At 44.3% G+C, this 13,905-nt stretch overlaps 1 protein-coding gene across 4 annotated transcripts in view; it reads left to right on the forward strand.

The window, feature by feature from the left end:
- Positions 1–13,905, forward strand: part of FAM104A (family with sequence similarity 104 member A) — a 24,719-nt gene continuing 10,814 nt past the window's right edge. For 2 of the 4 annotated variants that reach the window (XM_050765760.1, XM_050765761.1), the window contains exons 1-2: positions 1–310; positions 5,750–5,849. In XM_050765760.1, the coding sequence (XP_050621717.1) occupies positions 90–310; positions 5,750–5,849 (321 nt within the window). In that variant the 5' untranslated portion in view covers positions 1–89. Of the gene's footprint in view, positions 311–4,822; positions 5,387–5,749; positions 5,850–13,905 lie in introns of those variants that run through there. The other 2 variants (XM_050765763.1, XM_050765762.1) reach the window with 2 other exon arrangements.

The raw sequence follows: 13,905 nt of genomic DNA on the forward strand, positions 1-13,905 counted from the left end.
CCTCTTCCCGTGGGCGGGGTTACCGGTCGGCGCGGTTGGGATCGTGCCACTGCGCAGCCGCGAGAGGGCGGTACCACGGCGGCAGCGACATGGGGGGGCGCGGAGCAGACGCCGGAAGTAGCGGTGGTACGGGTCCGACTGAGGGGTACTCGCTACCGGCTGCGTCCACCCGAGCGGCTGCGAGAGCTAAGGCCCGAGGGGGTGGGCGTGGCGGCCGCCGAAACACAACCCCCACTGTTCCCTCTTCTCGCGGAGCGGCGCCGCGTAGCTTCCCTCCGCCAGCTGCCATGAGCGAGCGCCTCCGTCCCAGGTGAGAGGGAAGGGACCCTCTTTCCACTCGTCGCCTGAGGATTTGGGAGATGGAGCCAAGGGGGCGCGCGAAATGGGGGTCGGAGCAAGTGTGGACCCGGCGGGGCTCCCTGTGGGGTCCACTGCGGGCCGGGGGAGGAGGGGAGAGGGATGCGCGAGTGATCGGATGCTTGGTTCTTGTGGGTAGCTGGAAGGTGACTCCGGGGTCCAGGTCTCCCGCCCCTCCATCTTTTTACCCCCCTATCGTTTCCTATTTGGAACGAAGTGTGATCGGTCCCGGAAGAGAGACAGTGGCCCTAAAGCTTCCCTGTCCTAAATTTAGGAGGGTGGGGGGATGGGAGAAACGTCTCATCTTGGAGAGGGGGCCCCCTCAGGCTTTTGTGAGGGCACCGGGCGGGGAGCTGCCGGCTCCCCAAGGTCAGAAAGAAAGGTTGGGCTTAACCCCGCAGCAGGGAAAGATTAGGTTAGACCGAAGAACTTGTGCTATGAACGGTTGTGAACACAGAAGGGCAGATGACCAGGGCAGGTTATGGATCCTCTCTTGACTGTAGCATTAAGAACAAGCTGGATTCTAAACTGTTTGGATGCGGGGCCGTTTGATTCCGAAGGCGGGAGGTAGGATTTTGTCGCGATGCACTCGCTACCTTCCCAAGGGAGCCTGGCCCTTAAATTAGGAGTTCTATGCTTGACATGTACTCCTAGAGTCCCGACTAAGTTGGGATTTCTTAATTTTTTTCTCCCTCTTAATTTCCTCTGCAAGAATGTGTGGAGGAGAAAGTTGGGAAGGGTTACCTCAGAATGCTCTTCATGTTCCGGTCTTTCCACAAGGATCCTTCTCTGAAATAGTTATTTCACGGGATTGAAGTTCTCAGAAGTATCCTGAGTTTATTTGGTCCCATGGTGGAAACCTCGGGTTCCCCAAGCTGCTGCATGGGATTATTGATTTGGGTCATGTAGCAAGTGGAGCATAAAGCCTCTCGTTGTATAGAAAAGAAGAGTGGACTAAATTTGAAATTGGGGGCCCAATTACAGACATGCTATCGGAATTAGGAACAAGAGCTTTAGATACAGCTTTAGATACTGACCCGACTGCCATGTTATTCTTCCCCAAACCCAGTTTATACTTACGATATTCTCTTGGGGTGTCTCACATATCTGAAGAAAAATCTAAATATTTCCTACAAATAAAAATTCGACTGTACACAACTAATCTGAATGCATTTATACTGGTAGTAGATTCCTTTTATCAAGTACACAAATAATCTCAACATGTTTTAAATAAGTTATTTGATTTGGACAGGCTTTTCTTGCCAGTGTTTAATGGAGTATGATGGGCCAGCTCTGCCAGCTCTAGGACGGTCTAAGATGGTGGTTTTTCGGCTGGGCGCGGTGGCTCAGGCCTGTGATCCCAGCACTTTGGGAGGCCGAGGCCGGTGGATCACCTGAGGTCAGGAGTTCGAGATCACCCTGGCCAACATGGTGAAACTCCGTCTCTACTAAAAATTCAAAAAAATTAGTCGGGCCTGGTAGCGGGCGCCTTAATCCCAGTTACTTGGGAGGCTAAGGCGGAATCGCTTGAACCCGGAAGGCGGAGGTTGCGGTGAGCCGAGATCATTGCACTCCAACCTGGGCAACAAAAGCGAAACTTCATCTCAAAAAAAAAAAAAAAAGATGGTTTTTCAGGCTGTCACACAATAGATTGGATAGCCGCAGAGAGGTGGGTGTGTGGTGAGGGAGTCCCTGCTTATTGACTGATTGGTTGATTGATTGACTGATTGATTGATTGACAGAGTCTCACTCTGTCGACCAGGCTGGAGTGCAGTGGCCCCGTCATGCCTCACTGCAGCCTCAACCTCCCAGGCTCAGGTAATGCTCCCATGTCAGCCTCCTGAGTAACTGGACCACAGATGTGAGCTATCACACCCAGCTAACCTTTGTATTTTTGGTAGAGATGGGGTTTCACCATACTGCCCAGGCTGGTCTTGAACTCCTGGGCTCAAGGAATCCACCCATCTTGGCCTCCCAAAGTGCTGGGATTACAAATGTGAGCCACCTCACCAGACTGGGAGTCCCTGCTTCAACAAATCCTTTATCTCTTATATAGAGAGTATTTTTCTACAGTGAGAAAGAAAGAGTTCTGTCACTTTTAAAAATAAAGTTTGAAAACCACTAGTTTCCATACTGTTTTTTTTTTTTTTTGTTTTTTTTTTTTTTTTTTTTTTTTTTGAGACGGAGTCTCGCTGTGTCACCCAGGCTGGAGTGCAGTGGCCCGATCTCGGCTCACTGCAAGCTCCGCCTCCCGGGTTTACGCCATTCTCCTGCCTCAGCCTCCGAGTAGCTGGGACTACAGGCGCCCGCCACCACGCCCGGCTAGTTTTTCGTATTTTTAGTAGAGACGGGGTTTCACCATGTTAGCCAGGATGGTCTCGATCTCCTGACTTCGTGATCCACCCGCCTCGGCCTCCCCAAGTACTGGGATTACAGGCTTGAGCCACCGCGCCCGGCCTCCATACTGTTTTTGTTTGTTTGTTTTGAGACGGAGTCTTGCTGTGTTGGCCAGGCTGGAGTGCAGTGGTGCAACCTCGGCTCACTGCAACCTCCACCTCCTGGGTTGAAGCAGTTCTCCTGCCTCAGCCTCCCAAGTAGCTGGGATTACAGGCACGAGCCACCACGCCCTGCTGTTTTGTATTTTTAGTAGAGACGGGTTTCACCATGTGGGCCTGGCTGGTTTCGAACTCCTGACCTCAAGTGATCTGCCTGCCTCGGCCTCCCAAAGTGCTGGGATTACAGGTGTCGGTCACTGTGCCCAGCTCATACTCTTAAGATTATTTCTGCCGGGCGCGGTGGCTCAAGCCTGTAATCCCAGCACTTTGGGAGGCCGAAACGGGCGGATCACAAGGTCAGGAGATCGAGACCATCCTGGCTAGCACGGCGAAACCCCGTCTCTACTAAAAAAAAAAAAAACCACAAAAAATTAGCCGGGCGAGGTGGCGGCGCCTGTGGTCCCAGCTACTCGGAGGCTGAGGCAGGAGAATGGCGTGAACCCGGGAGGCGGAGCTTGCAGTGAGCTGAGATCTGGCCACTGCACTCCAGCCTGGGCGACAGAGCGAGACTTCGTCTCAAAGAAAAAAAAAAAAAGATTATTTCTATGCCCAGTCTCTAGGAGATGACAGGAAGGTTGGAGAGAAATGAAATGATGCAATGTGATGGAATCAGCCATCGTTAGAAGTAGCAGATGCTAACTGGTAATCTGCACCTAGATGGTTAGGGGAGAATATAATCAGTTATAGGGGTGCCTGCTAAAATTATAACCTGGTCTGTGGCATTAATGCCAAAAACTGTAATCTGATTGATTGAACCGATAGGGATGAGCATGAAGCTGTAATCTTGCCAGTTGTTAACATCATTATCGAAAGCAGAATGTTTCAAGGATGAGATCTGCTAAGAGCCTAGAAAAAGGCAAATAAAGAACAGGTAGAACTCTTTCTTAATCTGGTACCATCCAAAGGAGAAGGCCACCAACAGGCCAAAGAGATTATTCTGGTACTTTGCGAGATCAAGTGATTTATGAGGCAGGGATATTTCATGTGACTGTCCCGGAGATTAGTTGAAATCCACAAAACAGTCTCATCTTTTTTTGTTCTTACAGTTCCTCTGCCATGCAACCTCCTTGACCTTCATAGTCTTGTCCCTGGAAAGATCTATCCCCCATTATAAATGAGGAGATAGCAAATTTTGATCAGGCTCATAAGTTTGGTTAGAGTGACTCAGCAGCCCAAAGCCCAATCAGCTGTTGGCACGCTGATAAAATGAGTGTGTGAGGACCAGCAGCTGCTACTTATTCGATGAGTTTCTCTTTGGGTGTCAACTGGCCTCCCAGCGGACGTTGCTTTGCCTCTGCAGAACACTCCCACGCAAATTCTCTGATCATATTAGGATGAAATTAGCAGTTTCTTGATTCAAATTTATGATAAAAGCACATCTGTTTAGTGATTATTAAAACCTGGTATTCATCTTTTTTTTTTTAACCTCCATCTACTTCAGAGTAATGTGCAGCTAAGATCTGATCTCCTAAGAGAAAGGTAGGGAGCAGAAATGATGTCTTAGAATGAGGTAAATTACATAGCCCAGTGCAGGATGGTTGAAGCTTTATCAGAACCACACACTCTTTATTATTCCAAACTTAAGCTAGGATCCATACTCATTATTAAAGTTAGACCTATTCAGAATGTTGCAGAGTACGGAGAATTGAGCTCAGGGTGATCATTTATTTTCTCCAGTATTGAGACCTCAACTCAAAACCTGTAGGATTAAAGGCCTGCCAGTGTAAGCCACGCTACTCTTATAGAAAGTGTATAATTATATAGAAGACACTATATCCTCCAATTGTACATGCTTTCCAAAAGCTGTGTGTCCACACCAGCCTTTTGTCTCTCATCTATAGAAAGCTGAAACTTTAAGGGTTTTTTAATAGGTGCTGCTGCCATGTACATACAGACCTCTAGCCTGTGCTGCTGGGAGAACGTTCTGCAGTGACGGGAATGTGCTTTATCTGTGCTGGTCAGTGCAGTAGCCACTAGCTACATGTGGCCACTGAGCACTAGAAACAGGGCTGCTGTGACCTAGAAACTGGATGGTTAATTTTAGTTAATTTAAATGTAAATAACCGTATGTGGCTGGTGGCTACCATATTGGACAGTACAGTTCCGGGCAATTTGACTTAAAATTTTACCTCCTTTAATTTATTTCTGTTTTCTAACGGGTTCAGAAATCGTTTTGACAGCACATAATTCTTAAATAGAGTACATACAAATTTGGTCTTTCTTGCACATCTGAGAACACTTGCCTAAGAAAGATGTGTGATTTTTCTTTAAACCTGGAAATTTTAAGCAGCTTATGCTATAATCTCATGGTAACAATCTAGTGAAGTAATTGTTATATCATAATACCAGCTAGTGTTGCCAGAATAATCAGGTTAATGCGACCAAGAGGTACCTTTATAAGGGTTTTCAGGGCAAATAGGCAAAGGCAGCCACTCTCATTTCAAATGTTGTCATATGGAAGGGAGTACAATTAGGTAACTTGGAATTGTAATTTCAGGGAGTGTAGAAAGAAGAAAACCTTAATTAGGTTGAAAGCTTAGTCATTAACCTCTTCCTGTTCTTGTTTTAGTCCCAACAGACATTTAAAATTGTTAAGTTTCTTTTTAGAAATGAGTTTTACTAATTTAAGCTTGACCTTCCTGCTGCTACCTTGTATTTTTGCGCTTAGTGTCCCGTGATGGTGTACTTCCAACCAATAACCTATCGGGATATCATATGGTGAATTATGTTTTCTCAGGCGAGAGGGCAAATTTATATGTTGTTATGGTTTGCAATTCAAGTGTCCAAAACATCAGTTGTTTTGATTTTTTTTTTTTCTCCTTGGGATTTAATTTCAGGAAAAGGAGAAGGAATGGCAACGAAGAAGACAACCATCTTCCCCCCCAGACCAAAAGGAGTAGCAGAAACCCTGTCCTTCAGGATTCCTGGGACACAGAGGTAGGACGTGTGGCCACATAGTCTTGTTTTCACTGCTTCAGTGAAATAACACAGTATCTGCTGTGTAATTAAATTTACTTAAAGAATAGTTTAAAATGACCTTACTTGATTACAGTGGTTTAACCTTTCTTTTTCCAAATCAGAACCTCTTTGAGGAAACTGTGTACCCTCTCCCCAGCAAAACAGTACATATCTGCACATAGTCATACATGCACACACTGATTTGTATTTGTTAGGAATTTTGTGGCTCTTTGAAAGCCTATGTTTGAACTCCCTGTTTTGTATTTCAGCAGCCAACTTCTTTTCTGGTAGTTTATAAACCATGAATTGTCTTTAAGATAAACATATTTTGTTGCTTCAATTCAAATGCCTTTTAAGAGAAACGTTAAGCATGTAAAATATGTAAGGTATGTGTATGCAAAATCCCATTTTTCAGTGTTTTTACTTTTCATTATTTTGTTCTGGAAAGAGCTCCTGTGGTGAGAGGGAAGGGGAGTTGGGTGTTCTTGAACTTTTTTACAATTTTTGATTTCCTGAAAGAGTGCTTCAGTATGCAGACTGAGGATCAATTTTCTGTGCAATTGGAAGGCTGCTCTATGCTGGTGAAAGGGAACCAATGTAAAGTAATGCTGCTATTAAGTTATGCACCTAGAGAGTTTGACCCTTAACGGTTGTCACACTAAGAGAAAAGCCTCAACAACAAAGAGCCCTAGCGTAACTCACAGTAGAATTCTTCCACACCCAAATAATTTGTACTTAATTAATTCCTGATAATAAGATTTGACCTATATCCAGTCTGTCTTTGCCAGCAATTCAAAGTAACTCCCCCAAGGGGGAAAAATTGGGAACTTTCATGGAGGTAACATTCATTCAGAGACAGTGAACAAGTACAGAATAGAATCCTTCTGTGTGGAGACCTGAGTTTCTATAGCTGTTTTTCCTCCTTTAATATTTTCCTGGCCGAGCGCGGTGGCTTACACCTGTAATCCCAGCCCTTTGGTAGGCCGAGGCGGGCAGATCACAAGGTCAGGAGTTTGAGACCGACCTGGCCACATGGTGAAATGCTGTCTCTACTAAAAATACAAAAAATTAGCTGGATGTGTTGGTGCGCACCTGTAATCCCAGCTACTCGGGAGGCTGAGGCAGGAGAATCGCTTGAACCCAGGAGGCGGAGGTTGCAGTGAGCCAAGATTGCTCCAGTTTACTCCAGCCTGGGTGACAGAGCAAGACTCTGTTTCAGAAAAAAAAAATATATATATATACACACCCACATATATACACACACACACATATATATAAAAATTATAATTATCAGAAAGGTAATTGAGCTTTGTTTAATGTAATAGTTGGGGAATCTCAGGGATGAAAGAAAACAAGATTAGAGGCTACCATGAATATCTAATGATAAAACCCTGTAATAGTAATTGAGTTTCCATTCTTTTGAATTGTAAGACTGTTCATTAAAAGAATATGCAAAGATTACTTTCATGGTGTTGGCATCAGTATTTCCTTACTTACTTGTGTCTGTATGTAAGTCCTGCTATATGATGTTCATTTCAGTCAAGGGTATGGTAGGTCTGACTCTCTGTATTAACATGTTTTTCCCTGTATCTGCCAGTTTTGAAGCCTGAGAATAGCAGTAGCAATTGCCATCTTTTTCTTGCTTTTATCTCTTGGTTAAAAAAAGAAAGAAACTGTCATCCTTTTTAAATAATTAACATTTTTGATCTCTTAAGTAAGGCAGATATTGTAGTGTTGTTTTTTATTTTATTTTATTTTATTTTTATTTTTATTTTTTTTGAGATGGAGTCTCGCTCTGTCGCCCAGGCTGGAGTGCAGTGCTGCGATCTCGGCTCACTGCAAGCTCCGCCTCCCGGGTTCACGCCATTCTCCTGCCTCAGCCTCCCGAGTAGCTGGGACTACAGGCGCCCACAACCGCGCCCGGCTAATTTTTTGTATTTTTAGTAGAGACGGGGTTTCACCGTGGTCTCGATCTCCTGACCTTGTGATCCGCCCGCCTCGGCCTCCCAAAGTGCTGGGATTACAGGCGTGAGCCACCGCGCCCGGCCGTTTTTTATTTTTTTATTTGTTTTTTTTTTGGTACAAAATGACCTTTACTCTCTTTCTAAAATCTACGCATTGGTCTCACAGAAGAAAACAATGTCTTGTTACTCAACCTCCTGGGTTCTCTAGCTTGTCCTTACTTGTCCAAGAAATTCAGTTGTTGAGCCACTCCATAATCATTATCTGAAGGAAGGACTAGATTGTCTTTCTTATCATTTAAAGTAATTACTGGTAGTTTCTGTCTGAACTCACTGGTAGATCACCTAATGGGGTGTTACAACCATTAGTTTCAGCCTTGCTTACTGAACATTGACCAGAATAGCCTGCTGTGCTGTCCTGTCCTGTCCTGTCCTATCCTATGCTGTGCTGTGCTGTGCTATGCTGTCCTGTCCTATCCTGTGTTGTCCTGTGCTGTGCTATGCTGTGTGGTCCTGTCCTGTCCTGTGCTGTATTGCGTTGCACTGTGCTTCCTGGTGGTAGTATTAACAAGTAACAAGGACAAGTGAATGATGGGAGAGCCAGAGAAGGAAAAGGCAGAGGGAAAATCTTTTAAAATGGAAAGTTAAGCCCCAAATAATTAAGTTTTCACTACTAGAATAAATGATTATGTTTGTAGCAGCAAAAAATCAAGTTTAGGGACATTTGGCTGCTTTTTGATGATTGTGTATAAAAGGGAAAATAAAACAATTCATTTTTAATTATATTAATAGTTTAGACAATAAAATATTTTATTAATAACATTACTAATGAAAATGTTTTCTTTTAATTCTGAGGTAGGGCCATGAGATCAGTTTCCTTGAAACTAAGTTATGTGAGAGAAACCATTTCCTATGTTTTCCCTGAATGAATAAGCTCTGTCACCCAGGCTGGAGTGCAGTGGCGTGATCTGAGTTCACCGCAACCTCTCCCTCCCAGGCTCAAGCAGCACTCCTACCTCAGCCTCCCAAGTAGCTGGAACTACAGGCACATGCTGCCACGCTGGATTAATTTTTTTAAGGTTTTTGTTTTTTTTTTTTTTTTTTTGTAGAGACGGTGTCTCACTATATAGCCCAGGCTGGTCATGAACTTCTGGGCTCAAGCGATCCTCCCACCTCAGCCTTCCCAGAATGCTGGGATTACAGACTTGAGCCACCATGCCTGGCTAGAATTCCCTTCCTTCCCTCCCTCTTGCTCCCCTCCCTTCCCCTCCCCTCCCCTTTCCTCCTCTTTCTTCCCTTCCCCTCCTTCCTCTCTTCCTTTCTCCCTCCCTTCCTTCTTCTCTCCCTCCTTTCCTTCCTCCCTTTCTTTCTTTTCTTTCTGACAGGGTCTCCCTCTGTTGCCCAAGCTGAGTGCCCTGGAATGATCATGGTTCACTGCAGCCTCAACCTCCTGGGCTCAAATGATCCTCCCACCTCAGCCTCCTGAGGTCCTGGGACTATAGGCGTGTGCCACCAAACCTGGCTAATTTTTTTTTTTTTTTTTTTTTTTTTTTTTGAGATGGAGTCTCGCTCTGCCGCCCAGGCTGGAGTGCAGTGGCCGGATCTCAGCTCACTGTGAGCTCCGCCTCCCGGGTTTACGCCATTCTCCTGCCTCAGCCTCCCGAGTAGCCGGGACTACAGGTGCCTGCCACCACACCCGGCTAGTTTTTTGTATTTTTTTTTTAGTAGAGACGGGGTTTCACCGTGTTAGCCAGGATGATCTCGATCTCCTGACCTTGTGATCCACCCGTCTCGGCCTCCCAAAGTGCTGGGATTACAGGCTTGAGCCACCGCGCCCGGCCCGCATGCAATTTTTAAAATTTTTTGTAGAGACAGGGTCTCTCTATGTTGCCCAGGCTGGTCTTGAACTCCTGGCCTCTTACCCTCCTCCACTGGGCCCGGCCAGAATTCTCTTTCTTCTCCTTTTTTTTGTTAACCTGGCTGATTAATAATTCTTTTTCTTATAACTTGAACTTTGTGAGGAATTTTTTTTTTTAATTCTAAGGTTTAAAAGTTACTTACAATTCATTTCTAAAAGTTAACCTTTTCTCTTAAATACAATAATAATGGCAACTACTGGGAAATATGTGAGGTGTTTTATTTATGTTAAACCATTAAATTGTGCCACAAGTAAATCACAATTATCTGTACAATGGAGATAGTATCTGCCTCATGTTTCCTAGATGCTATAAAGCTAAAGAATGTGAACTGATTTGCCGGATTAGTTATGTAGAGAGAAACTTGATGTGTGCAAAAGTTAATGTGCGCGTAAATGGCTTCTTTCTCCCATTTTATTTTTTTATTGTTTATTGTTTTTTGAGAGGGAGTTTCACTCTTGTTGCCCAGGCTGGAGTGCAGTGGCGCAATCTCGACTCACCGCAACCTCCGTGTCCCGGGTTCAAACGACTCTCCTGCCTCAGCCTCCCTAGTAGCTGGGATTATAGGCAAGTGCCACCACACCCTGCTAGTTTTGTATTTTTAGTAGAGATGGGGTTTCTCCATGTTGGTCAGGCTGGTCTTGAATTCCTGACCTCAGGTAATCTACCTGCCTCGACCTTCCAAAGTGCTGGGATTCTAGGCGTGAGCCACCACGCCTGGCCTATTTTAGTAGGTATTATTATCTCTACTTTTCAGATGGAAAAATTGGCACACAGAAAGATAGTCACTTGTCCAAAGAACACAGCTAGTAAGAGGCAGAGAAGGAGCAGAACCCCAGGGCGTGGTTGTCGGGCTGTTGGCTCCTGACCACGTGTGCTCTCTCAGAAGATAGAGCAGAGGTTCTGTGAGACTTTGCTAAATATATCCAGGAGCAGCTAGGACCTAGTCTTCTCTTTTTTTTTTGAGACAGAGTGTCACTCTGTCACCCAGGCTGGAGTGCAGTGACGTGATCTTGGCTCACTGCAGCCTCTACCTCCCAGGTTCAAGTGATTCTCTTGCTTCAGCCTCCTGAGTAGCTGGGATTACAGACACCCGCCAGCTCGCCCAGCTAATTTTTGTGTTTTTAGTAGAGATGGGGTTTCGCCATATTTGCTAGGCTGGTCTCAAACTCCTGACCTCAGGTGATCCACCCGCCTCAGCCTCCCAAAGTGCTGGGATTATAGGCGTGAGCCGCCACACCCAGCCCTAATCTTCTTTTGAATCAGGAACAGAGAAGAACAGTGTTCCTTCTCTTTTTATCTAGAAGATGTTTTTTTCAAGTACATGCCATGATATGATCTTAGCTATAAAACAATTTTAGATTTCTAGCAAGAAGAAAAGCAAAAATAAATAAATAAATAATAAGTTGAGGTCTTGTGTTTTTTTTCCAAATCTCTGATTGGTGCTTGAATTGAAGACTTTGAATTTTAACTCCAGTAACTTGGACTTAATGACTTACAAGCCTTAGAATACTCTTTTTAAGTTGAAGTATTTGCTAATTTAATTTTTTTCTTTTTTTTTTTTGGAGACAGGGTCTTGCTCAATTGCCTAGGCAGGAGTGCAGTGGTGCTGTCATGGCTCACAGAAGCTGTGAACTCATGGGCTTAAGCACTCCTCCCTGCTCAGCCTCCCAAATATCTGGGACTACAGGTGTGCACCATCACAGCTGGCTAGTTTTAAAATTTTTTTTGTGGCAATGGGGATCCCCTCATGTTGTCGAGGCTGATCTTGAACTCCTGGGCTTGAGCAATCCTTCCACCTTGGCCTTCCAAAGTACTAGCATTACAGGCATGAGCCACCATGCCCAGCCTAATGTTTTGTTTTGTGTAAAGCCACTTTGGATGAATCATGTTAGTTAACATCTATCTCAGGCTCAGTTTTCTCTTCAGTGAGCAAGAAGTGATTATATCAATTTTTGTCTTTCTATCAAGTCCTGATCTTGGACAACTATTTGGATGGGTAAAAACTACTTAGATTTAACTTAAATTTTTTTTTAGGGTCTGGTCTTTTTAGATTGAATTCTATTATTTACCTGTAGAAGGAGTAATGTTCTTTACTTTCAGTTTTAATATTTTTATCTACAAATTACACTAGAAATTTCTATGTAAATCTGGTTTCTGTTACCTAGGTATATGCCTTATAAAAAGTGCTTCTACTTGAGTAAATAAAAGCAATACCTTCTCATCCTTGGGAGGGAAGAAATTAAAATCTAAATTTGACTGGGTGCGGTGGCTCATGCCTGTAATCCCAGCTCTTTGGGAGGCTGACGCGGGCAGATCATGAGGTCAGGAGTTCGAGGCCAGCCTGACCAACATGGTGAAACCCCGTCTCTACTAAAAATACAAAAATTAACTGGGCGTGGTGGCGCATACCTGTAATCCCAGCTACTCAGGAGGCTGAGGCGGGAGAACTGCTTGGACCTGGCAGGCGGAGGTTGCAGTGAGCCAAGATTGCCCCACTGCACTCCAGCCTGGGTGACAGAGCAAGACTCCGTCTCAAAAAAAACCACCTAAATTTAAAAAAAAAAAAAGCAATACCTTTTAAAAGTACAAAGACCTCAATTTTTTTTAATACCTTTAACTTAGCTTAATAAGATCATTTTGATTTTTTAGACCAGTGTGAAGTAAAGTCAGATAGAGAGTGAAAAAATGTGGAGATAAAAAAGAAGTGGCTGCTGGGCCATGTATAATCCCAGCACTTGGGGAGGCGGAGGCAGGTGGATCACCTGAGGCCAGGAGTTCGACACCAGTGTGGTCAACATGGCAAAACCCCGTCTCTACTAACAATACAAAAATTAGCCGGGCCTGGTGGTGCACGCCTGTAGTCCCAGTTACTCAGGAGGCCTAGGCGGGAGAATCACATGAACCTGGGAGGTGGAGGTTGCAGTGAGATGAGATCGCACCACCGCACTCCAGCCTGGGTGACATAGCGAGTCTCCGTCTCTGAAAACAAAAAACAAAAAACAGAAGTGGCTTACCTAGGACAGTTTCAGCCCCTTTCTTGTCTCTACTAGAAAGCAAACTTTTTGATGTTAATATTAAAATCCTAAGGGAATTCTTAGTGGGAATGCAGAAATGTGAGAAACTAAAAAATAATAGAACCAGGGGATCCATGTATCATAAAATTAGGAATCTATAAATTCATTTGTTTTAACTGATAAGAATTGCTGAGTGTTAGGTGATTTTTAAAAAAATAATGTGAATTCGTATGACAATAGGAGTATTTAGAAGAATTTTTTAAAATGTTATTTTAAGCTCTTCATTCTTGCCCCTTCTCATCTTTAATCCATCTTAGAGTAGTAGTATTAATACGTTCTAAGAGACTGATTTGGTCGACTGTTTTCAGTGGAACTGTTAGGGTTGTGTGTTTAGAACCCTGTAGCAAATTAACTCTGAAATTAAGTTTTTTTTTTTTTCTTTCTTTCTTTGGAGACAGGGTCTCACTCTGTCTCCCAGGCTAGAGTGTGGTGGTATGATCATGGTTCACTGCAGCCTTGACCACCTCAGGCTCAGGTGATCCTCCCACCTCAGCCTCCTGAGTAACTGGGACTACAGGCGCGCACCGCCATGCCCAGCTTATTTTTATATTGTTTTTGTAGAGACAGGTTTTCACCATGTTGCCTAGGGTGATCTCGAACTCCTGGACTTACGCGATCCACCTGCCTCGTCCTTCCAGAGTGCTAGGATTATAGGCATGAGCCACCATGCCTGGCCTGAGATTAATTTCTGAAAAGATCCATTCAAAAGGAAGGAACAGTGCTGTTAGTCTAATTTATAGTATACATTTACTTTGCTTACAGTTTAAATCCTTGATATGTTTGTAAATACATCAGCTCACAGCATACTAAGCTACCCCAAGCAGTTTCGTTGTTTTTTTTTTTTTTTTTTTGAGACGGAGTTTTGCTCTTGTTGCCCAGGCTGGAGTGCAGTGGCGTGATCTCAGCTCACCACAACCTCTGCCTCCCAGGTTCAAGCGATTCTTCTGCCTCAGCTTCCCGAGTAGCTGGGATTACAGATGCTTGCCATTATGGCTGGCTAATTTTTTTGTTGTTGTTTGTATTTTTAGTAGAGATGAGGTTTCACCTTGTTGGCCAGGCTGGTCTCCAACTCCTGACCTCA

This window comes from Macaca thibetana, chromosome 16, assembly GCF_024542745.1.
Source record: "Macaca thibetana thibetana isolate TM-01 chromosome 16, ASM2454274v1, whole genome shotgun sequence".
NCBI lineage: Eukaryota > Metazoa > Chordata > Mammalia > Primates > Cercopithecidae > Macaca > Macaca thibetana.